Source organism: Carassius gibelio, chromosome A10 (assembly GCF_023724105.1).
Source record: "Carassius gibelio isolate Cgi1373 ecotype wild population from Czech Republic chromosome A10, carGib1.2-hapl.c, whole genome shotgun sequence".
Taxonomy (NCBI): domain Eukaryota; kingdom Metazoa; phylum Chordata; class Actinopteri; order Cypriniformes; family Cyprinidae; genus Carassius; species Carassius gibelio.
The window spans coordinates 14,484,506-14,511,043 of NC_068380.1; the positions used below are offsets into that span (position 1 = coordinate 14,484,506).

A 26,538-nucleotide genomic window follows, 5' to 3' on the forward strand; every position below is an offset into this window, starting at 1 on the left:
AACAAATTGAAACACATTGAGTTAGCATAAACTTGACATGCACACAATTCAGAGTTTAGGACTCAAGAAATAAGCTTACTGAAATGCAAAGGCAATTTTACATATTACAAGACAATAGCCTAATGGACACTATATACAAGAGAGAAAGAATTATATTTTCTAACATTATGTATACTTGTGAAAGTAATTGCTTGAAAATATATGCACTTTAGACATCTCAGCTACATTTATAAGAGATCTAAAAGATACATCTTATTGTTTGTAAAAGAAAGTCATTAAAATGGAGTCAGTGTTTACTACAGCACTAATGGAGGACCCTTTTAGTGTTTAGGTATTGCACAGAGGTGAAACACAAGATATTAATGGACAGGAAAGCATAGAGTAATATGGCCCTACAGCACTTTCAGCTCATATATTTGTTGTCCATATTACACTTTAGCAGATTGTAACCCATGAAAATGATTTTGAAATGAAACATACTGTAAAAGCCTAAAGTAAGCATGCTCCTTTATCTATGGTGTATCGGTATACTTCAAATAAATGTATTTCACTGAGAAAAAAATTAACAAGCTACTGTACATCAAACATCTTAAAAATAAGTTAATGTATCCCACAAGCGATAAGCTAATTGAGGAATTTCTTATTAACTTGCCATCCAAGTGAATGATGCTGTTGGAGAATAATGTCAGACAAAAGATTTCCCATAGGGCATACAGCTATAATCTCTTTTTTTTTTTTTTTTTTTTTTCTGGCAACAGTAACAAAAGAATACTTCTAAATTAATTAGCATTGCTAATATTAGATGTTTGTAACACTCAAACATGTAATATTAGCAGTTCCATGTCAGGAGGTTTTACTTCTGTTCTTAACAAACATTTTCTTAAGGCAAAAATATATATATATATTTATCTTCAAGACTTTAGGTTAAGACTTACATGATTTTGTCATTTTTAATAAAATGAAGGGTAATTTAAAAAGCAATAAAACAGTATTCATAATGATATGAACTTCAAGTGACATGACAATGAGTCATATGTACATAAACCAGGATAACATTTTAATGCATTAAATAAAATGAATATTTTCAGTATATATTACATTTAATATTGTTCCCGTTTGTTGCATTCAATTCAAATGTCACATTACAAGCTTTCACCTACCCACACATTTAGTTAAATGAAAGCATTTATCTTACCATAAAGAAGCTGCCATAGAGGAAAACGTCTATCCAGCAGCCCAATAGTAATCATATTGACTCCAGTCAAGAGACAGATATATGTCTGGGGTGTGGTTTTATGTAATAATTTTCTCAGCTGCCTTACAGACAGCCTAGGCTTATTTTTGTGTGCATGACAATGACTGTTCAAAGGCTTCTCACAAATCAACCAGAATTCGTATAATCTGAATAGACTCTTTGTCTGAAATAGTTTGAAAAAAAAAATGTACACATGGAATTTCATCTTCAGGCTATAAGATACACTTACACAGGATTTATGATTTAGCAGATGTTAAACATATTTACAAAAATATACAAACTCCGGACAAAAATATTTTTCAACTTAACCCAAATGTCCATATTTGAGTATATATTTACCAGGGCTAGTAATATTTTTTTCTTAGGGTGAATTAATTTAAAAAACAGCCAAAAACATTATTTTAACTACTGATACCATTGAACAAACTTAAACTTATTAAAATAATTATTAAAATAACTGTATTTTCCCCATGTGACAAGAAGTCCCATACATACACATACAAGACTGTTCAAAGTACACTAGTCTCTTACCAAGGCTGCATTAAAACTGTAATAGTGTGAAATTTTATTAACAACCGTTTTCTATCTGAATATATTTTAAAATGTTATTTATTTCTGTACTCTTCATTACATGAACATTGTATGTCTTTACTGTCACTTTGGATCAATTTAATGCACCCTTTCTAGAATAAACAAAGCAAAACAGCAAAATCAAAGTGACATGAAACTTTTGAAAAGTAGTCTACATTTACTGTTATTGAAGACATTTAGAGGTTTAGAGTATTTCTTCACTTTGTCAGGAAAAGCTTAGATTATGTAAGAACTTTAAACGGCGAGCTGCATGTCGGTTTTCTGGCTCCCTGCTTCGTCTCCTGTTTCCCTCTTTTTCTCTACGTCTGCGCGCGAGGTCTTCTTCTAACACCTGAACAGAAACATACAACGGTCGTCAAGTTTTTTTCCCAATTAAAAAGCTTTAAACCTCTTAGCTTTACTATTCACTCCGATACCTCTTTTCTACATGCAAGCTTATCTCTCCATTCGTTGAGTTCCAGGGTGTGTTCATCCTCCAGAGTCTTGATCTTTTTCTTCTCCATGTCCACAAGAATCTGGAGCTTCTCATTCTAAAATCCAAACACACAGACACTGAGAACCACCTTCTCTCAACATGGAAACGCTGCAAGGCTGTTCCCGACTTGACGTTGATGTACCTGAAGCTGCTGTAGTTCAGCTGCACTGGCATCACATTGTTCCTGCACCACGTTCAATTGGTTCTCATGACTCTCTTGAAGACTCTGTCTCTCTTCCTTCTGTCTGGCCTCCTCCTCTGACAAAAACTAAGAGGGCAGACCAGAAAAGACCAGTTGCAACTGCTTTGTTTCATCAAGTAGAGGTTTAATTGACTATGTGTTGCTTTGTTTCTTCGGAATCCAAACCTGTGTGAGACGTTGTCGCTGCTCAGGACCGCTCAGACCTTGCTTTCTGAGCTCCAGCTTGAACTGATTCAGATGGGCCTTTGCTTCAGCTTTTTGGGCCTTCTGGAAGGACACTCTCTCGTGGGCCTGCAATGACTTCTGCTCCTCCAGTAGAGCTTGCTGGAACCGAGACGCTGTCTCCTTATCCTATCGTACGAGAGAACAGAACCGCAGACGACCAGTCAGGATAAAGAACAGTAAAATACAGAAGATAAATGCAAAACTGAAACGAGAATGCTTTTAGAGGTTACAGCATGATTTACCTTGTTGTGCCTTTTGGTCAGCTGCTGTCTTTGTAGAGAGTACTGCTCCTTCACCTGCTGTTTGAATAGATGGTACTTCTCCTGTAGATGGCGCTGTTCTAACTCCCAAATAACTGCTTCGCGAGCTTGAAAAGCAAGGAAATGGATTATGTTTAGAATCACATATAACCAAACCTTCTTCTGTATCCTGTATGTATACGATCTACACTATTTATTTACTATTACTGTGCACAGTACATGCAAAACTATTGTGCACATGAAATACCTGAATGACTTAAAGGGGTCACATGACGCGATTTCATGTTTTCCTTTGCCTTAGGAGTGTTAAAAGCTGTTCGTGGATACAGAAGATCCGCAAAAAAGTCGCAAGGATTAAAGTCTCAAACCCAAAGAGATAGGGTCACAAAAAACTGTTGTGACTGTAATAGAGTAGATTTGTGAAATAAAATCAATAAATCACCCACAATCAAGGAAAATAAAGCACACAGAATTAAAAACATCAAGGGCCCTATCATACACCCGGCGCAAGGCACAGCGCAAGTGTGTTTGCTATTTTCAGTCTGGCATTTTCCCGTCCAGTTCCACTTTGTTTAATTAGCAAATGCATTTGCGCCCATTCGTGCACCCATGGGCGTGCTGGTCTAAAAAACAAGTGTGTTCAGGAGCTGAAAATAGACTGCACCATAGACCAACTCAAACCTGGTCTAAAGTGTAAAGTCAATGGTGCAATATATATTTTTTTTTGTTTATTTAAAGAGCGCGTTGGTAGAAAATCCACCTCTGGGCGGGTCCACAGTGATGCGCATCACACAAACAAGCCAAATATTAAAAACAAAAGGATTACAGTCTAAAAGAATATTATTGTGTAGGCTAGGTAAATATAAAAATGTAATGATGGAATATTTTATAGATTAAACTATATTTTCAGACATGTATAAATAAATGGTTCTAATCAAATCCATTCATTTGTTTCGTTTGAAAAGGTATTTCAATTTGTATTTTTGTAATTACAAATTTGGTTAATGCTTCCTTCATTTTATCACTTTGTAAAATTACTAATAAATTCTTTTTTTTTTTTTTTTTTTACATTTTAAAGTTATCTCTCGATTTATTCTTTATTGTTAAATTCAAGTATATTTTTAGACACGGATTTGGAAGGATGAACCTTTATTTTTAAGACTGTATTTTAAAGAATGACCTACTACAGCCATAAATTGTCATTTTTGTACCAATAACATAATAAATAAGTGTATTAGCAGTAGCATATTTACCTCGCTTGAGCTGCTGAGATTTGACTGTAATCTCCCACTCCATGGAAGCCACCTTCCTCTTATGCTCCTGAACGCCCATCTGCAGAGCTTCATTCAGCTCCTGCTGCTGCTTCTGCAAGAACTGCTGCTCCTAAAGCACAAATAGACACACAACTGTTTTCATGCATGTGAGCCTAATGCTGTCTAAGTGTGTGGGTTAGTGCACCAGTCCTTACCTCTTTAGGGTCTGCTTTCAGTGCGCTGCTCTTGCGGCTTAGTTCTTTCTCCTGCTGAGCCTTGAGTCTGCGCGCGTCCTCCCTGAGCCGGGATGTGTGCTCAGCCTCCATCTGACTGCTCTGCTGCTGGTACTGCTTCTCAAGTCTCTCAAGTTCACCGTCATAGTATTGCTTCTTGCTCTGCAACAGGAATAATCATTCAGCTGGGACCCAGGTTATTATTCAGCAAGCAGCTTTATTTTTAGTGCTCATACGGTATATATTTTGTTTTATTAATTTTGTGGTCATTTTATATATATATATATATATATATATATATATATATATATATATATATATATATATATATATATATATATATATATATATATATTTTTTTTTTTTTTTTTTTTTTCTTTTTTTTAACAAGAATAAAAAAAATATATTAAAAATAACTTATTTTTGTACTTCAACTTCAGCTTCATTGACAAGGCACCACTTGTATTTTTTTAATTTTGAGTTTTTATTCTAATATAAATAATTTATTTTATTTCAGCTTATTTCAATTAACAAAAAGTGATTTAATCGATTTAATTTACAATAACAACACAATGTTTTTGCCTTGTGAACAATAAAAAGGCAAAAATTCATTTTTTTCATGACATTTTTTCATTTGTGTTATGTTGACAAAATTAAATAAAAATGACAATTATTATATTAATTATACAATAACAATTATTTTATTAGAAACAATTAAAAATGAAAAAAAAAGTTAATTTAGGCAATGCAAAATGAATGTACAGTATGAAAAATTTATAAATATTCCTTTTGTTATATTAGCAAAGGGTTTTTTTTTTCTTCTTTTTTAATATAAAGAAAATTAATTAACTAATTGTTATCCATAAACAAAGAGCATGTTGACAAAGGGGGTTTTGCTCTCAGACAAGAGCCCGAATGGAAACATATCTTTTTAATAGCATGACTAAAGTTGTAAACTGAGGGTAAAGGGTTTTGGTGCTTGTGGCTTACAGTCATCTCTTGTTCTATGTGGCGGAACATCTGCTCTCGCTGCTGCTGTAGCTTCTGCTCAAGCTGGGCATGTTCTCTCTGCTCTTCTCTCTGCAAGAGTTTCAACGCATGCAGTTCCTGCCGTCTGCAATCACCCAAGAAGGTATGAATGTGACACTTCCATTTTCTTATGTCCACTATAAAGCATAAAGATTACCTGTTGTAGCGCATTTGTTGCTCCGTCTTGTCCCCCTCGTTAACCACTTTGGAAGTGGTGACACTGACCTCACGGCCATCCACCATAAATTTACGTGTCCTTTTTACGGTTCGCCGGCTTGGGTGCAATTCCTGAATTAATATAAAAAGAGAACAGTTTTGTGCATGTTGAATTTTTCTGGTTGTTTATAGCCAGTCATCTGTTTCAGACATACCCCTTCAAACCCAGGAGACAGTGGAGCCTCAGTAGGGGAAATGGGTGCAATTATGTCTTCATTAGATTCTTTCAGTGTGGATCCATTAGATTCATGAGGCAGTATTAAGTCTAAAGTTTTCGAGTCACTTGCAAGTGGCATTTCTTGCTCATTTTTGTCCTCTTGAACTGCAAACATCTCTTGCTTTTTCAGCTTTGCCCCAGGAACATCTGTTGTATCCTCACCAAGATGGTTCGATTGCTCTTCTGTTACATGCTCTATATGATTAATATTAGTTTGAAGCTCTTGTTCAGGTTCCTCTTCTATCGTTTTAGAACAGATTTCTGTTGGACTTGCGCTGTTTTGATCACCTGCAGCATCTTCTTCTTCTTTACCAATGGTGATCTTTTCTCCTTCAGGTATCTGTTCATCTCCTTCTGGTATCTCTGGCATTCCTGAATCACCGGTCGTCTCATCTTGGGTTGGTATTTCCATCTCCTCATCAGATTTTCTCGTGTTGTCACTGTTTTCATTTCTCGAGTCTAAATCTTCATGATCAGCCTCCGTGGTAACATCTTTTTTGTCCTCGGTTTCTGTCCAAAGATCTTGGTCTTTTTCACAGCTGTCCGTTACTTCTGACTTTTCATTCGTTGAGTTGACCTCTTCACAGACTATCTCAGTAGTAATATGCTCTTGGTTGACGGCTTCACTGACATCTCCACACTCTGCTTTCGTGGAAACCTGATCTCCATCGCTGGTTCTATGTGCTTCTGTCCCTACATCAACATCCTTGCCATTTTCACTGCTTTCCTCTTTCGATGCAACCCCGTTTCCTCCATCTGTTGTCTCCAGTTTTTCTGCTTCTTCTACTTCTGCTTCAGTTCTTCTGTCAACAGCATCATTTTCGGATGGTTCGGTTGTCTGTTGTGTTTTTTCGAGGTCAAGAACTTCATCAGGAAGATTATTAGAAGGCCTCTCTGGAGAAGAATTGCAAGTTTTCAAAGGACAAGCCAAGTCAAGGTACTCATATTTATAATTTCCCTCATTCCTTTCAGTTTTTTTAGCTGCTGGTGTCTCCAAGCACAAAGCTATAACCTGTGTGTTCAGTGGGTGTGCTGTGTCTTTGTCAATAATAGCAGGTTTCTGGAGTGATTTCCAAAATGTTTGGTCATTGTTTCCTGAATCATCAGACTGGATCATCATATTTTCCTCTTCAGCGTCAGTGTCCTCTTTGGTAAGACCTAGTGTTTCCTTTTCAGAGGAATCTGTTGGTAACTCTGTTCGTGGTGGTGTGTTTGAGATCTGAGCTTCCTCCTTGTTAATTTCGTCTTTAGCTTCCTTATCTATGGTGTCAGCAGCCATATTACTTGGAGCATCAACTAAGTCATATGTTTGCTCCTTCAGTTTGTCAGTGCTTTCTCTTTTTTTGCCATCTGAAGGGCAGGTTCCCACAGCTGCACTTAAAACTTCTGAGCCCTTATTTCCTTGAACAAGCGGACTGTCGCCCCAGAATCCAGATTTGCGGCGAGCGCCACCGGTCAGAAACGAGAGGAGATTTCCTGGAACGGAGAGGCGTCTTGCCCTCTTCTGAGCTTTTTCTGTGGCCTGGGAAGCCCTGCGGGTTACTTTAACCTCAGCTATTGGCTCTAAGTTGGTGGGAGATTGAGGAACAGCATCTGGAACTGAGGTCTTCTGGGGACTCTCGGGTTCTTTTGGTCCTTGTTTTTCAACCGCTTGTCCTGGTTGTTGCACTATTTGCTCTGACTCTACGGCGATCATCTCCTTTGCAGGACACTGGAAATCTATCAAAGACTGCAGATGACAAAGATACAGAAAAAGATGCATTAAGCCATGAAAGCATGCTACAATTACTAGGATTCTCTGATGAAGAGAAAGTTCAAAAGAAAAGCACTTGTCTGAAATAGAAAGTATATTTGAACATTATGTCATTGACCTATGTATTTACCTCAGCCTCTATGACCTCGGTAACCTCTGCTTTGGCCTCAGCGATGAGTTCTTTAAGAGCTCGTCCGTCTCGTCCCGCATAAGAGAACGGGTGGGACATGAGCTGTTGGGCTCCCCAACGAGACTCAGGGTTCTTCTGCAAGGTCCTCCGTAGAAAATCTTGGAAATGTGATGACCTGGCGGCAAAAAATCAGGATAAAGGTTAAGCCTAAACCTCAGCAGGACTAGCGAGGGGATGAAGAAGTGGCGACCCACCATTGGCGAGGATTGGAGAGTGTGGGTGGTGGAGATTTGGTGATCTTCAGCAAGACCCTCATGGGGTTGAGAGAATGATGAGGAGGCTCCATCTCAGCGGCCTCGATTAAAGTGATGCCCAGTGACCAGATGTCAGCTTTAGTCGTGTAGGGATTGTCCTTAGACGTTTCACACATAATCACCTCAGGCGCCATCCTTTAAAGACAAAATATTTAGTTTTAATGTTCTTTGGCAGAAGGGTTCTTTTCAGTAAAGGAATCACCGTTAACGTAATTAAATTATGCTTTTTTTTATGGCGTCCAATAGGATAGACTTTGCTTTCAAGGGAGAGTTCACCCAAAATTAGCATTCGTTCTATTACTCAGCCTCATGTTGATATGTATGACTTGTATAAATGGTGACGGAAAAAGCATTTGACCAAACGTAAAGTGTCTCACCAGTATGGAGTTCCAATGAAAGTTGATCGTTTTTGGAAGGTATTATCATTTTTTGCAGACACGCCAAAGTCAGCTATTTGAAAAATAATATAAATAAATACAGCACAGACTGTATTTAGAGTGTATGTAGGCCAAGAAAAAATGTGAGAGGACAGTATATCTGTACCTAGTTTGACCTGTCCATCCATTGTGAGCAGAATGTTGCCCGCCTTCAGGTCTCTGTGTATAATGTGATGCTGGTGCAGGTAAGACAGAGCCTGCAGAGACTGACAGCACACCTCACTGATCTGCTGCTCTGTAAGGCCACGCTCCAGTTCTGAAACACACATGGAATGGATAAAGTATGAAAATGCCACACAGATCCTACCAGAAATGATTAGTGAAGAGTCAAGTCTGTTCCACACCCACCCAACATGATATCATCCAGAGCTCCTCCGGGACAGTACTCGATCAGGATCTAAAAAAAAAAAAAAAAGCATACACACTCTAAGGAAAGTTAAAACCCTTTCAAAACTTTCAAATCAAGGGTAAAACTATATATACAAAGGCCATTTGAAAGTAGCAGAAATTTGTGCAAAGTCCTTCCAAAAGAGTTGTGTATAACAAAAATGTTACTTTCTTCACTTTCTTGGCACATAAAGGTGGTTTGGAAAGAAATAAAGAACAAAAAACACCTTTAAAGAGATGTTCCTTACCCACAGCCAGGCCTCAAAGAAGATTGCGTCCATCAACGAGATGATGTTTGCATGGCGGCAGGATGCTAGGATGTCGATCTCAGTGATGAAGTCATCCAGCTGCTCTTCACTGCGCACTTCAATCACTTTAACAGCTGCCAGGACCCCCGTAGTCTGATTGTGTGCCTGAGATCAACAGTAAACACTGTAATACTTACCTTTGTCATTTCTAATAAAAGTGCAAGAGGGTGGGAGACATGGCATGCAACTCTACCTGTCCATGATGTCATAACCTAATAAAAATGAGTATTTGTTAAAAATATATATCTTCATGTTGTTTCTCTGACAAGATATGATAACAGCATACCATAGCTGTAGTTGGTGTTTAAAGACCTCTACTTAAAATTTGTATCTAAACATCAAATTTGTCATGTGGTGTGACTGTCCGGGCTATGTGTGACCTTACTAATATGACATTATATATCAGCAAAGTAAAAATAATTTATAGATTTATAGTTTAAGTAACAGAATTAGGCTATTTCAACAGACACAGAAAGTGTTGATGTCTGTGTATAATTTTAAAGCAAGTTATGGCCAAATACATTTTGTCTGTAAAATGGGCATCATATGGTGTGACACTGCAATTTATATTTTGAACGGGCAATCATTTGGACATCATTATGATGAAGAAAGCAACACTCAACCAGGAAGTTGCAGTTTCATCTCTGGAGGGGTTTAAAAGATCAAGAAGTGAGTTCTGGCTTTTACATTTTTAATTGAAAAGCTCTGTATCTGATATGCTCACTAGTGGTCAATGTTTTGTGTCTTATGGTGTGACATTTTTTACATATAAATTAAACACTTTTATACAAATTTTACTTATTAATTCTTAAAAATCATCCCTGCCATGTGGCAATTTACATGCTAAGTATAAGCTAGCTGTTTTTAGATAACCAAGGGATTAGCTTAACTGAACAAAACGTCATATGGTGTGACACTGTATCATATGGTGTGACTGTTTTTCTAAGTCACACCATATGATATATTTGTCACACAATATTACATACACCTTTTTTAATGATAAATAAATAACTATTCAAAACATATTCGATGAATGTAATAGTGAACATTAAATTACCTATACAATTAATGTATTTCTTTTCAATTTTATACTTCATTTAACCATGTTTTACCATATTTGCAATGCTTTGTTTATTAAAAGATGCAATGTTTTGTCTGTCAGGCAGAAATCTCAGGTAAAGAGAGGACAAAAAAAAAAAAAATGCAGGAAAAGACGCAATGCTGACCATGCAAGGAGAGAGGAGGTCTCAAGATGCATTGTATAATTCATAGGCAAATGATACATTGTATGTTTTATACTGTATCTGATTTTACTAATATCTATGAATTTTCAATCTAAAACATTCAACTAATTGTAAATGTATTCGTTTTTTATTGTTAAACAATTAGAATTGTTGTTACAACACACACTCTCCTTTAATTTTAATTTGTTTATGTTGAATGTTATTGAAATGATATGGTGTTAGATTTACTCATATTTCTGAGTTTCTTGTAATTTAAAAAGTTTTAAGACAATGTTAGTATGTTTTTTTTTTTTTTTTTTTTCTTATTAATGTTAACTGAATTGAATTAATTGAATGCAAATTGTGGAGTGGCGCAGTTCATCATATAGCATGACACTATATAATTTGGTGTGACATTCAGAATTGTGCCAGTAAAAATACTTTCTTAATTATAAATCATAAAAAAGTCAGTGGAATACAAGAGAAATATTATCAGCAAGAGTCACAAGCATTTTCATAGATTTATAACCGGGTTTAACATAATTAATCTAAAATATCTGGAAAGGCTGAGAAGAGATGACTTACTTTGCATGATGATTTAGAAAAACAATACAAAATCTAATGCATCCGCACAAAATAAATGTTTCATCTTAAGATAGTAATGATAACAATTTATGTTGAAATTAGTTACTTAGGCAGAGTATATTCCATCTTCATTTTATATAGAATAACTTTTATGTCACACCATATGACAATTTTAGGCACGAATGCAACAAATTGGTGAATAAATCCAATTTGAAATACAAAATCTAAAAGCACACATATATTTTGGGAAATGCAAGAGTCAGGACAACACAACTCAATATTTTTTATGCCTAATATTTGAAGTAAAAAATAAAAACTTTTTTCAGGCTTATATGTCTCCCACCGAAGCAGAACTTGACAGCTACAGCAGCAGGCTATGACGCAAAGACATGCACACTGCAAAGACGCTGAAAGTTGTAAAGTTGCAAGGTGCAAATCATTTTCAGAAATGGCCATAGAAAGAAAGGTTGATTTTAATGGGCCTGAAATCGCTAACAGGAAGCCATCTTTGATCGTTTGCATTTTGGTTTAACAGGAAGTTGCCTAACCACAATGTAGCCCTAAACCCCCGTCTTCTATCACCTTAACCTATAAATAAAAAAATGTGCAGGTTTATGTTTTTCATATAGGCTACACTGTCTTGTCTTGTAAGTTCCGTATGTGTTACAAAATATAATAACTTACCTACAAGGCCCTTAATGGTTTAGCTCCTGCGTAGCTAACAAGTCTTCTACCTTGCTACAATCCATCACGCTCCCTGAGGTCACAAAATTCTGGACTTTTGTTAGTTCCTAAGACAGCAAAGTCTACTAAAGGAGATTCCCTTTTGGCTCCCAAACTCTGGAATAGCCTTCCTGATATCGTTCTGAGTTCAGACCCATTATTATTCTTTAGCTTGAGTTGAACAAATCATTTTTGCTTGGTTGGAACAGCAGCTACGCTAATTATGTCTTTATTTGTTTCTCTGTTTATGCCACAGGATTGATATCCCGTGGTAACTATGAATTACACAAGCTTCAGGTGATGACTGAACACCTGAAAAGAGATGATGCAGACCCCTCTGAGTAACTCAGATGATGCCAACCCTGAAACAACATAAACTACCCTCATAAGTGACCCTTTGTGTGTGAGTGAAGTGAGCACAGCTAAGAACTCCCAGAGCTCCAGGGAACGGCACAGCCTATATTATAGACTGTACACAGAGCTCTCAAATCCTAGGCTCTTGGCTCTAAAAGAGATCGCACATACTCCATCCGTAAATGGCAGGCTCAAAAGTGACCCTCCCGCATTGAAGGGAGCACCACCAAGCTCATGTGGACAGCCTTGGGAGTGGATCAAGAAGAGAACTCACTGACATTCTTGCTCTGGAAGCAGCAGGTTCAAGAATAATCTTCTCACAGTGAGGAGAGCACTGCTAAACTTGACCATAAAAAGCATCTGTTTGCAGAGCCCTGACAGTGGCCTCCTTCTGTGACCTCCAACAGCTCAGCGTACGCAGGGCAGGAGGGCTGAGAGGACTCAGTCTCAACATATTCATCCACATCAGCGATCTCCTGCTCTTCCTGGCCAGAAGCCAACAGAGCACTAGACGGATGTAATAATTGATGTAAGAGAAATTGCTTCCTCATCCAGCAGCTCACTCTTGTCCACAGCCGTCGAGCGTTTAAAAGCCTATGACATCACTACTGCGTCCTCTAGCGGTCGCTTTGAAGAGCGCCGGCGTCTGACGCATCTATCTTTAGATGTTTGTATCAGACACAGGTCATGTTGAAGGCGTCCCCAGACTGCTAGAGGTCGCAGTTCGAGTTCCCTCGGAAGGGAACTGGCAAGATTGTTTCTAAAATGGGAGTTCCTCAAAATGAATTTTTTTTTTTTTTATTTAACTACTGTATCAGGAAATCAAATTTGCACGCGTGATGTTGTTCCGAGTGTCTGTGATGTCTGTAAATCGCAATAAAATACTGTAAACAGCAGCACTCTTTCTCATGTGATATTTATATATATGCATATTTATATATTTCTTAGTTATATTTAGATTTATACCTAAACATGTCAATGGAGTCAAACAGTCTGACAAAAGTTACTATTTTTAAATTGTGAATCATTCATTGTTATAACTTAGAATAAGCATGAAACGTGGAAAGAGGTATAGGATATATATATACAAAAAAAGATATAACCACTTTAGCTGACATGCCAGTCTGAAGAAGAAGGGATTTCCTTGAAATTATGATTTGATCAGGCTGTGCCAATTTAAAGGCCTAGACTTGTTTTTATTATTTTTTTAAACACTCACTGCTTTTAAGGAACCCTAAATATAAACCCTTAAAAACAGCTTGCATTAAATGACCCGATCAATTATATTTCATATTATTATATATTATATTATACATTACAAGTAGGTTCTGTTATTTTGCATTATTTCGCAGGGAACTGAACCTCTGAATCATGATTTAAATCCCTTACCTTAAACACCTTCCCAAATGCTCCATCTCCCAGTTCTCCCAGAGTCTCCCACATCTGGTGTGGATCCACATCCCTCTTCAAGTTTTCAAAGTGCCGGATTCGCTTTTTCTCCACACCCAACCGAAAGATACGCATCAGGAGGGAGGTCATGGCTCCCTCCCTTTGAATTCACCCCAACACCTTAAGAAATCCCAGTCCCTTCAGCTAATCAGAGGTCCTCAGCGTTTCATTCCACAATTAAAACCCCTGCCCAAAATAAAAACAACACAGAAGACAACAGTCTGAATCTCTAAAGGGCAGAGATGCTTTTGATTGTCACGTCGCTCCTCATGCGCACCTCAGAGCACGACAGGAAGCTGCAAGTAACAACCACATCCTGCAAAATTATGTGTCACAATAATGTGTAGGACGCACTCTTCTTCTGTAGAGATGTATTTAGTTTGTGTTATCTATTGTGGCGTGTTTTACAGCAGCCAGTCATTATGCCATCATTTGTGTAAGAAAGCATAATGATTTTGATACAGATATTAATTTTTGGTTTAAGAGTGAATATATTGTGTTCAGTTTTATATAAAGGTAGATTGCTCTGTGCAGTAAGATGCATTGAGTGCACATGGCCCCGTTCTTACTTATGTGTGTGTTTAAGTGCTTAAGTGTATAAGAGGATCCCCAAATTGTACATATTGTACATCTACTAGCTCAAAACCACCCACTTTATAAGTTTTTTAAAAAATTAATGAAAAAAAATCCACAATGGGTCTTGAAACAAACCATCACTGTTTGCTCTGTTTACTGAAGCATGCGGATGATCTGAGAGATGTAGTCCTATACTTTAACCACTAGATGTAGCTTTGGTTCCACTTTCACATATTTCCTCTTGTGTGTTTGATCAGGATTGTTGGAGCTAAACTCTGCAGGAGAGTGGATCTCGCGAGCCAGATTTGAGGATCACGGTTGTAGGTTGTGCACATCAGGTTTTTCTGTGAAGTTTTCATGAAGTTGATAATTTAGAGGCCTGAGAGATCTGTATATTAAATTTGATACAGTAGGATTTACAGGGTTAAAGCAGGCTTGATGGCATAAACACAGCTACATTTATGTCTTAGACTAGATTTGGCCAGACTGCTTGGCCAGAAATAGATGACTAATTTGTAAATCGAATCTAAGTTAAGGCATCTGGCCACATGTTGTACAGTATTTAACAAAAATCGCCAGAAAACACTGAAAACACAAGAGAAGACAATGATGAATAAAGTCGTAGTTTTTGCTATTTTTGAATCAAAATGGGTTTTCTATGCTTCAAAAAATTCTAACCGACCCTCTGATGTCACATGGACTATTTTGATGATGTTTTTTATTACCTTTCTGGACATGGACAGTATACCATACAAACATTTTCAATGGAGGGACAGAAAGCTCTCAGACTAAATCTAAAATATCTTAAATTGTGTTCCGAAGATAAATGGAGGTCTCACGGGTTTTGAACGATATGAAGGTGAGTTTTTGGTGAACTAACCCTTTAAGATGCATGTATTAAATTGCATTACATAACAAAATATCAAATAAATGTTAGCAGAAATTAACTGCTGCTAGAGGATGTACTCGTCTGTGGCTTCACCGTTGATCTTGTTTCAGAATGCATCCAACATTTTAAACTCAGTACAATGCAATCAAAGGTATGAATTCTAATAGACAATTAAAAAAAGAAAAAACAGCTACATTTTCCACTGTTATGTCATACATTTATTTGTCACATCCTCAGTATAGAAACACTAGGAATGATTGTGGAAAATTATCTTAAAAGTCACTTAAACATGTACACCCTCAGAATGATCAAAGCTTATTCATGGTTTATATGTGCGACTTTAAAGAAATGAGGGAGTCTTATGACCAGCCCCATGTTACTGTACCAGCATGAGCAGTCTAAGTCCTGGCCTAATGCTCCACTGAACTAATCTGAGGAATCAGAACTTGGAGGACATTCCTGCTGATCAGAAATAGAGTCAAAGTAAAAAACAGAGAAGTCATCTCCAATCAACCATTGAACTGCATTCCAGAGGAATCACATGCGGTGTGTAGAGTCAAAGGACATGGTGGGGAACCACGGCGAGGCTAGCACCTCTCCATTCCCTGAGAACTTAGTGAGAAACCATGCGACCAAATGCACGTTTTGTGTTCTCTTTCAAAAGTTTCTCAGGGCAGGGCAAAAGTTTTACGAGTGAATGTAAGGTTTCTTGAAGGAACGCAAAAGTTTAGCAAGTAACAAAGTTTCTAGAATGCAAAAGTGTTTTGACCAAATGCAGTAGCTTTGAACGCTAACGTTTAGAGACCAAATGTAAAGTTTCATGGGAAACAAAGAAAGTTTTCCTCCCATCTCACATTTTTTACCATTACCTTCTCACTAAATATGCAATATGCATATATGTTTAAAAAAAAAATTAATCAGGGCTGAATTAAAGTAATAGCATCAAATACAATAGTTGTGCTTAATAAATATGTATTAAACATGCTTATAAGTTAACATTAATGGTGTTGTAAGTTAAAGGGACAATAAGTAACTTTTTAGGTATTTTATTATCTAAAATCAATATTTTTATTCATAAATATGCCCTCAATGGTGTACAAATACCTATGCCAATGTTTAAACTAATCCTCGTAAATGAAGAATTGATTATCTTTATATACATGGGACGGGTAGGTCGACGGAGGCTTCCATGTAGTTCCGCCATCTTGCAAAAACTATAATAGCAGAGAGGGACAAAAAGTACTAAGCCAACGCGTTTCCACAGCGCGTTTCCGGTCAGAGCCAGAAACGCAGGTGCAGAGCAGTGAGAGGCGCTTGAAACTGCACCGGCAAGTTTAAAAGTCTGGATTGCATTCTTATTATGGACCATACATATGCCGCGCCACAGGAGAAGAAAACATCATCGTCAAAACAGTCAAAAATAGAACGTAAAAGGAAACGTGACCATAGATTACAGAAAACAAGAGTTAATGTCGGGGAAGCTTTTTCTAGGTGGAAAGAGCTAATGCTGGATAAAGATTTCAAAAGAGACGCTGAAGTGGCCAGTTTTCTTCTCGACAGGTAAGTCAGTGTTACAATCTATATTACAATATTTTTTTTATATCTAACAATGCACATTATTCAGAAAATATAACGAATAAAGAAGACATAACTACTAATTACAATATTTCATGTTTTCCACAGTCAGTAATTCATACTGTAACATTCGTTTGTTTATGGTCATGTTGCTGTTTGTTTGAAATAACACACCTGTTCACCTGAAGGAAAACTCGAGGAAGTGCTATTAGAAGACATCCTGTCAAAGCTTTTTGGTACATATCGCCTACCGTAGATGCAACGCGCATTTGAAAAAGCGAGGCGCTGGAGAGCAAAATTAGTTTGAATGCAAAATACAATTTCACCACTAGATGGGAGTAATTCCTACCCAGTGTCCCTTTAACACTGACAGCCCTAAAATGCATTTTATAACATTTACATTTTAAATGAATCTTCTGCATTTTAATTTGTCCATGGACACCCTAGCAATTCAATTTGAAAAGTCCTAGGTAAAATGGACTGGCGATCAGCTAAAAATAAATGTATATTTACCTTGCAACAAATTTAGATGATCAGAATTCATGACAATAAATTTCACCTCAATCATTTTGACTTTGAAGATTTTTAATGATTTTTTTTCTTTATTTATTTTTTACTGAACACAAGTATCAATTATTTGCAAATATGAATGAATTTTATCATTTTGTTAAATGTTTTGAATTTTGAAAAAAACATTTTATTTGTTCACATTACACTAAATAAACGGGGATAATGATTGGGATGTGGAATAAAAAGAGATACGAGCATTGAGCATCTTTCTGACTGTACAGTGGTATAAGATGGTACACTGTTAAACACAGTGCTTGAGAGGCAGTTTCAAACTCAATTTTCAATTGTACTCCATTGAGCAACATAAAAATGTGCAACAGGACAGAATGGGACAGGGCAGTGTAAAGATGCAAAAAGAAAAATCTATTAAGTTTACAGTTGAGTTAAAAGCAGGCTATGGAATAAACAGCAAACATTTAAGGGATTCAATGCTTTTTAACTAAAAAAAAACTTCAAAGTACTGACATACTATATTGTTTTCCCTCCAGTGCAGCATGAAATGCAATAACATTTGTTTTAGGGGAACTTGGAATATTTTTAACCATAAGTGAAACGTTAAATTTACGACTCCATTTAGATTTTCTTCCAACTTCAACGCATGATTGAAAGGGGGACACAGTACAGTATTAACAAATTAAATACATAGATTATGAGAAAACATTTTTTGTGCCAAACTGCAGTCTGCCATAGGCAGGCCTGGCGTAATCGCTACACCGCTAATCTCCTGAAGGAGTGAACATAAAATCCCCTTAGAAACGGGAATTTGACATTTTCAAATCAAAAAAAAAAAAAAAAATACCCACATACTTGGCCATTTACAATTCATCTGCCAAACTAAATCCAGAATGCAACGTATGCATTCCTCATATTAAAATATGACGTCTTTCACCTTCTAGCCCACACATTTGGCACAGCCGACTGTATAAAGCAGAAGCACTTATATAATATGTAGGTATTGTACAATTTATTTACACATTTACACAATGAAGTTCAGCAAAGAGTGGCAAGTCTTGAGAGTTTCCTTTTTCATTTCCTGGTTTTTGGTGTGTTTTTTTTTCTATGTTAATTTAGATTATTCGTCAAATCTTCAGGGGGATGGAAGATGTAAACATGTCAAGCTGGAGTGATGTCTGAATTCTAACATTAATGATTTTCCTCTTTTTTGAGGACCAGATGTCGATGGAGGATGTGATGCGGCTCGTCCCTCTGGTCCGTATGAGAGGTGCGAGACGGCAAGGCCTCTGAAATCCTGGACAGTGAGAGAGACGCTTCCTGGGCAGAAGCAGCAGCGGTGGAAGAGACCTCCACCCTCTTCTCCCAACAGAATGAGGAAACATGGAGTGCCTCTCACGTCCCATTCGCGCTCATCTTGGCCTTCTGTGACAGCTCTGCCTCTTTTGCCTGATGTGACCGAACAGATAGAGGTGAGTGTGTTAAAACCCAACAGTTTCTAGACAACAGTAGCAGTTTCTACCTCAATGTAGACGATATACACACAAAATATACACCAGTTATAGTTAAACAGACATTTACATATGCCCTGACACATTTAATGACATATTCACGTTAAAAACAAATATGTGCAATAATCAAAGTAGTCTTATCAAAACCACATTTTGTTCACTAATCGTCTTTCAATAGATTGAACACATTGAGTGAACAGTATAATATCTTGTGTGAAACACTTACTTGTATTAACTGAGCTTCCGGTGATGGCATGTCAAGCCCTCTGGGTTTCTCCAACAATTCTTCAGACTAAAATACATATTCAAAGAGTTAGCAGTATCCTGAATTAATACTCTTGACTGATAACCTGGAGTGCACCTGAACACGGGGATATTGATTGATTGGTGATATAATAATAAGATTTCTACCTTTCGGTCTTTGATGACCGGAGCAGAATCCACCAGCATCTCCACTGAGGAGGACAGTGGATCCCCTTTAGCTGCGGTTTCGGCCTCCACAAGAGGAAGAGTGACTTTCTGTGACACAGACATAAAGAAGGTCATTACATATGAAACCATTAACAGAACACTGATAACCTATCAGCTGTCACTTTGGCGGTGACGTGCCAGTCTGCATTTCTGCCTGACTAAGGTCTAGACATCAGTGGGTTAAGGTTTCAAAGGTCAAAGGTAATCTGCTGCCAAGCACTGAAGTAAGTTTTCGAGCAGAAAGCAAACAGAGCTGACAAAGTTTGGTTTAATTTATAAAGTCTATGTGCCTATTAGAAAAATACTTCAATATTTACTACATGTTGCAGGAATGTATTATGTATGCATGCTCTTTGGATATTTACAGAATGCATACTGAGTTTTTTTGCATGCATAATTGTGGTGTTTGAAACATATTTTACATTATGGGAAATATAAGCTGATATATTTGATGTATTTTGGATTTTCTGAGGAGATAGAAGTGCCGATATTCATGATACATCGGTAACTGGAGTATCATAGAGTTTCGATTTCTATTATCTTTCAACATATTTAATCACTTACAGTTAATCTTTAACAAACTAATGATTTAACAACACTTTAAATGGAATCTTGAGCATTTATTTTTAATACTGCACATTATAATGCCGTGATGCCAAAGTCACTTGTAACATTTAGAGGACTGATTCCAATCTGTAGTATTTTCTTGAAAATGTATTTAGACAAACACAAATAGAATTGAATTATCACCTCCAGTTTGGGCACCGGTGGGATGACTGGAGTTTTAGGAGCGAGGTCCGTCAGATACATTGCACGGGAAAGCAGCAACAAGGACGGTGGCACATTCTCTTTCAAGTGCAGGTCCAGCCACTGAAAGACAAAGAACACCAATTACAATTAACAATTCATCAGTGACTCAAATTATTCTGGACATTTTATTCCCCATTTTGGAAATGTTACATTTATTTTCTGTTAAATAAAGCCTCTTCAGGCCACACCCACTATGCCTGTCGTTTGCTCCTCCCACCACACAAGTAAGACACTGATTCGCTGATTCAAGTGCGTTTAATTAGGGTTGGAGCTGAATTCTGCAGGAAAGCGGCCCTCCAGGACCGAGTTTGGAGACCCCTGGTTTAAAGTCTGTTGTATGCATTTCATTTTCAGTTTGTCTGCAGTCTTTGCGTGGCAGACAGTCATAAATATCCTCCAACAGGCAGTTTTACACACTAGTCAGGCTGGTTTGCACACACACACACACCTGCTGTAGCTGCTGTCGGAGCTGATCTGTGGTCAGACCCAAAGATCTCATGCCGCGACTCCTGCAGGCGGCCTGGAGCTCGGCTACGGTCATCGTGGGCACACCCTCCTTGGCGATCATCTACAAAGACGCATGCAAATCAAAAATCAAGATTATCCGGCAGCTGAGATCATCTCCATAACATAATCAAACCCAGAAGAGTACTTAAAAAAATATATATATATACAATTCAAGACATGTTTTTAATAATAAGTTGAAATTATTTTAACTTGACAGCCGTGCTTTTAGAATGCGTGTCATAAACAAGATGCAAGAGCGATGGTCAAAGATGTCTGTTTAGAGCATGTAAAAATGATGAAAGCGGTAGCAGTTGTCTGGCTTTGTCTCACCTCATCGTCGGCCTTGATGGTGCGCAGCTGCATCATCAGCTGGAAACGCAGCAGGTTATTGGTGCCGATGGGCTGCAGCTCCAGTAGTTTACACAAGGCCACCAGCTGCGGCCGCTCCAGATGCTCCAGCGTCAGCTCATCCTCGAAGAACTTGGAGAACTTCACGATGTCTTTAGTGGTGGGCTGTTCACCGGTGTGCCTCACCTATAACAGACAAGTTAGAAGCGTCAGTCACATCCAGAACAATTTTGACTATGGACGATATAGAAAAATGGATTTGATTATCGAACTGACCTGCTGCACGTAAGTCGAGAACCTCTGAGTCTCGTCTCCAACAGTTGCTTTATTCCTCATGGCCATCTCACCAATGGTCTCCTGCAAGAACTTAGCCAGCTCCAGTTTAGCACCAAGACCCTTCCTCTGTTTTTCCTCCTGTGAAGAGTAAAAAAAAAAAAGAAAAAACTCATTAGTCATTACTCAATAACTGTGAGAAACTTCATGAACGTTGTTACTCAGATTTATCAGACTTATGTGTTTCAAGTGTTTCATAATTCAAGCTAAACAAATTAGGCTGAACTCATTATCAAATTTTTAAACATGAGCTTATAATACCTTCTTGGACTGGGTCTCAAATGTGGAAGGCAACATTTCTGGAAAGAGTTTGAGGAATACGGGGAGCAGAAACTCCATGAAGGGAACGATGACAAAGATGATGAAGGGCACAAGCCGGAACAGGTCGGCACATGTCCGCATCAGCTGTGGAGACAATGAATGAGACCGGTCTTATTTGTCCGTAGTCAAACACAAAAGCAACATTTCTGGCCCAATCCAGCTGCACTTTCACTGAGGTGTTAAGCGTTTTGGTTATGCAATCCTAATTGTGTCACATTACATTATAAATCCTTGACCAAGCACTGGTTTGTTCTAACAGGATTATCAAACATAAATACCTTTTCATAAAACTCAAATCCTGTATATACATTAAGAACTTACGACACATTTTCCTCTGTCAAACTACTTATTGTATATTCTTATATAAAGATGTTTCGAGACTATACATAAGAGAAGCACAATGGTATGACCACTACTACTACTAATGTATAGTATTTTATGCATGTAGTAATATATATAACTATGGTAATATAAAATTTTTCTACTATTGTAGTAAAAATGGTTAAATGCAAATTGTAAGAGACAGGTTTTTTTTTTTTTTCAAAGAGATTTGGAAGAAATAATAGTGAATTCTAATTAATTGTGAACATGTGAACATGCACTATAATATTAAAATATTTCTGAAATCATTGAAAATAAAGCTCCAATCATACTGTTTAAATAATGACGTAAGATCCTGCAAATGACTGGTAGTTTTCAAAATTTAAGTTTTGACTGTTTAACACATTTTGTTCCCACTTAATTTGATTAATGAGCACTTTTAAAAGCAGTTAGTGGAATATCGAATACTGGGATGTTATTCGAGAATGTATAACTTGCACTCACATATCATGGAGATATATGAAATATGACAAATTGGATGGACTGCTACTACAAGTATTTAAATGAACCTGGAGTACCATGTGAATGTGAATAATAAAAAATGACAATGATATCCCTCCATATCAAAGTATCATAGAGTTAATATCTAATAGAATAACTCTTCCATGGTAAACCCAAAGTTACATAAAGCTCCTCATCAAAAACATCTCCAAGATTTCCTAATCTTTTAGACCCAAACATACCCTCCTCCTCTCCCTCCGGGTGAGCTGCTGCCCGTGCAGTAGCCTCCAGACCATCCTGCCCGCGATTTTGGTGTCGATGCCCAGAAGGCGGAAGCCATGATAGTAATGCTTGAGCTCATCCAGGACTCTCTGTCCCACGGACTTCCTCAGCACTGCTTGTGGAGCTGGCGGTGGTTGAGTGCCAGAGGCGGGAGGGAAAGACTCACCCTTGATGGGTTCAGAACCCACAGCGGTGTCCTTCACCTCTTGAAGCCAAGCACAAGAACTGTGGAGGGGACGTGCTGCTACACAACCAGGGCGGATGTAGCTGGATGTGTAACAGGGGTACAGCGGCCTGGGACACTTGGCCGTGACGGGAGCTCGGCTGAGGAACGCTGAATGGTAGCCTATGCATGCGGTCGACGGGAGTGAAGCACAACTGTGTCTTTTAGAAAGCATGTAGGATCCCCTGGAAGAAAACCAGAACCTTAAACTCAATTAAAGAGACTATTTACAACATTAAAATCATCAAGGAAAATATTTAAGGGATGTTCAAGTTTATATGCTCTTGATTACTAGAATTATTTAAATTCTTCCCTCAGTTTGTAAATACAAGCAAAACTGTTGACAGTAATGGACCCCAATATTTTATTATATACATGTTAGCATGAGATTAGTGCGATAAAATCGCTTATTAGCCTTGTCTTAAATCTAATCTTTCAATCCTATCACGATCATATAAAGCCTGTAAAACCTGTGACTTAATAATAACGTGCAAAAGGATACAAGAAAGGGATTATTTACATCAGGAGTTCCATTAAATGAATCAGCCTAGAAAAGTATTAACCATCACTAAAAGGACAATTGAGCCATCTTTACAGCTTAAATATATTTTGAATGCAAGAATGAATGTGTTTTAATAAGGTTAGAACCTCCATGATGTATTGATATTTGGGAAACACAGGCAAATATAATTATAAAATAATGTTAGTATTTTATCAAATAATACATTTTTTTAAATAACAGTGCACTTGGAATAGGATAAAATTTTTCATTTTTGCACCAGTAACGTGGATGATGGCCTCACCTTGATCTTGTCACGGCAAGAAGCACCTGTGAGCTGAAAACTGCCATTTTGTGACTTAAAATTGTGTGTCCTGTAAAAAGAGAGGGGGGAAAAAAAAGCTTAATTGTAATTACATCCGCAATAATGGTAGTACTGACTGCATATTCAGTACCTGTACGTCTAGACAGATTATTTCTTTTTATTTTTTTAGAGGTATAAATTCTTGAATTTTTTTGTAATTTGTTTGTGAAACTTAGTGAATCTTTTTATGATTCTGCACAAACTAATAAAGTTGGATTTGCTCAAGAATTTGTGGAGAATGTCATTTTATGTTTTGTGATACGTGTAATTTTTGTTGAACCTGCATTTGTAACTGCAACAATAATAATCTCATACGTCACGCTCGTGCGCTGATGCGGCAGGTCGCGAGCACTGCACATAAATACCGGCTCACGTGTTTGTCTTTCTTTATATGCTAAAACGGAAAACAAACACGAAGACTGGTCAAAAACAAAGGCCATATTTAAAATACAAGGAACTTTTCATTTCACACGAAAGTCCGACGGCAATTTATAAAAACGTTACAACTTATTGCGACAACGAACCTATGACAACCGACACCTTTATGCGTAGGTCAACATGAACTACAGTATCCACTGCAAAAGTTTTGACATTTAAAACGTCTAAACTGTTGTATAAGAAAAGTGGCGCGAGTAACGTTATGTTAAAACAGAGAAGATTAATGACAGGCGCTGAAGGCCACGGCAGAGGCCGCAGATACACGATCACTATTTCAAAACACATCGCGTTCAATACCAGCTCAACTTTAACAGAAGCTTGGCTGATCTATGGACAAAGTCGACAGAACATCGATCAACTTAAGAAAAAAACTATCGAACAGTTCTTTTGTTTTAAATTCTTTAATGCACAATTTACAGCGAGGACCGGTTGATAGACAACAGACGAAAAAGAAAGGATCGAGATGGTTTGAAATAGATATCAAGCGTTTAACAGCTCGAAACACGATTAAACGACTAACTTACCAACCTGTCGAAAACCTCCGTGTTGTGCGGTGTGACGGCTGTTAGACTGTAACCAGTGTATATGGTGTCAGATCGGATGACGCTGGAGAAAAATGCCCGGCTCGACAGCGCTCCTCCTGCAGCTGAGGGTCAGATTTCCTCGCAGGCGATGGTACGTTACGGGGGGAAAAAATTACCTTTTGCGGGTTGAGAGGCTCCATTCACGATGGTATGTCACTTCTTAAGTTTAAATCTAAATGGTCATATAAATGAATACATCCGTGCTGATGTACTATTGTGATCAGATTTTAAACCGGACTGTCACGTTGCCTACAGTACATTGCCCCAGACAACCGACCCTCTGATGCGACGAGACGAGAGGCAAGGCGTGATTGACAGCAACATACACCAATGGGCGAGCTGTACGCACTAGTGACGCTGGCCAATCCGCTGGACGGAACGGACAATGGAACTTTCATCCGTGATGACGAGGGTTGATGAACGACCACACATATACTGATCTCAGTTCAGCTGTAGCTCAGTGTTGTCATGGCAACGGTCAAGTTTACAGTGCTGAAAACAGTGACTGAGTAACAAGACGTTCCATGTGGCTGTAATTAGATATTTGTGCAGACGATGGCGCTATTATCTAATTTTAATCTTGGTCCGCGTGCGCGAGCAAAATAAAAAAAATGCACCGATAAAGACGTTCTGACAATGTATTTTTCATATTGACATAGATGACAGCTGTTAATGCACAATTTCCATTTTAGATCTACAAACAGTACTATTTACTATTTTTATTTAAATTGAAAGCTTAAATCTAGGCTACCTGCTGCCGTGTTCAAAGCACAATGCAAAACTGTTACAGTCATAGACATCATATACTGACACCATATATATATATATATATATATATATATATGTATGTGTGTGTGTGTTAAATTTAATGGGTTACACTCATAGGTCACACTGTGAACCAGGCTGAAGTAGTTTTTTTCATATTTTCATGATGAGTAGCATATAATGTGTATGAAACCCCCAGAATAATTCAACTAAAATGTGTTGCATTTTTGTAAAACTGCTGTAAAGTTACACTGGTAATTATTATTTCTGTAGGCCTTGTTTGATAAATAAAGTACGACTATATTCGAGCGCCCACTTGGTATTCTAACATACTGGCGACACAGATCTGGCAAACTACCCAGTTATTAAATATTTGTGTTTGCGATCTGGAGAGCGACAAAAGCTTTATTTTACATCTTGTTTTCTGCAGCGATGAGCAATGTAGCCAATCGCAGACACATCTGTTGATTTCTTGAACGCAATTTGTCAATTAGAGGCGCTTTAAAGCCGGAATATATTTGTTAATTTCTCTATATTTGAAAATCTCTTTACAAGGTACACGTAATGCACACGGGCTTCATCGAATTGATTGTAGCTTCTGATTTAATATTAAATTAAAATTAAATGAATATAGCTAGTGTGTGTATATATATATATATATATGTGTGTGTGTGTGTGTGTGTGTGTGTGTGTGTGTGTGTGTGTGTGTGTGTGTGTGTGTGTGGTGTGTGTGTGTGTGTGTGTGCGCGCGTATACTGAATATATATATATATATATATATATATATATATATATATATATATATATATATATATATATATATATTCAGTATACGCGCACATTTTTTATTTTATTTTTGTATTTTCCATGGTCTCAGTATTTGACTATTTTTTGAAAACACAATAATGATCATTTTGTTTTCATTATGTGTATAACGCGTGAGTGTGTGTGTGTACATATATATATATATATATATATATATATATATATATATATATATATATATATATATATATATATATATATATATATATATATATATTTGTTGTAATTATGTTTAGTTGTCCCAACATGCCCCT

The 26,538-nt window shown here is 37.4% G+C and overlaps 2 protein-coding genes across 3 annotated transcripts; both read right to left on the minus strand.

Annotated features, from left to right (window-relative positions):
* Positions 1-1,036: 1,036 nt before the first annotated feature.
* Positions 1,037-13,911, minus strand: LOC128021287 (serine/threonine-protein kinase 10). The gene is made up of 17 exons (XM_052608393.1): positions 13,560-13,911; positions 9,226-9,390; positions 8,939-8,987; positions 8,697-8,846; positions 8,531-8,603; positions 8,094-8,288; positions 7,840-8,014; positions 5,895-7,685; positions 5,681-5,811; positions 5,485-5,608; positions 4,477-4,656; positions 4,262-4,391; positions 2,991-3,115; positions 2,689-2,874; positions 2,464-2,589; positions 2,263-2,376; positions 1,037-2,177 (listed from the first exon to the last, which is right to left on the minus strand). Exons 1-17 carry the CDS (start codon positions 13,707-13,709, stop codon positions 2,052-2,054), a joined length of 3,990 nt encoding a protein of 1,329 aa, XP_052464353.1. The 5' UTR covers positions 13,710-13,911; the 3' UTR covers positions 1,037-2,051.
* A 4,255-nt stretch (positions 13,912-18,166) lies between these two features.
* On the minus strand, positions 18,167-24,996 carry LOC128021288 (LETM1 domain-containing protein LETM2, mitochondrial). 2 transcript variants are annotated; one of them, XM_052608395.1, is made up of 11 exons: positions 24,639-24,996; positions 23,613-23,682; positions 22,547-22,994; positions 21,423-21,566; positions 21,105-21,242; positions 20,811-21,014; positions 20,422-20,541; positions 19,914-20,033; positions 19,104-19,211; positions 18,919-18,984; positions 18,167-18,630 (listed from the first exon to the last, which is right to left on the minus strand). In XM_052608395.1, exons 2-11 carry the CDS (start codon positions 23,657-23,659, stop codon positions 18,577-18,579), a joined length of 1,449 nt encoding a protein of 482 aa, XP_052464355.1. In that variant the 5' UTR covers positions 23,660-23,682; positions 24,639-24,996; the 3' UTR covers positions 18,167-18,576. The 2 variants fall into 2 exon arrangements, with proteins under 2 accessions (XP_052464355.1, XP_052464354.1); XM_052608394.1 differs by having other exon boundaries at positions 24,635-24,996.
* Between the last annotated feature and the right edge of the window lie 1,542 nt (positions 24,997-26,538).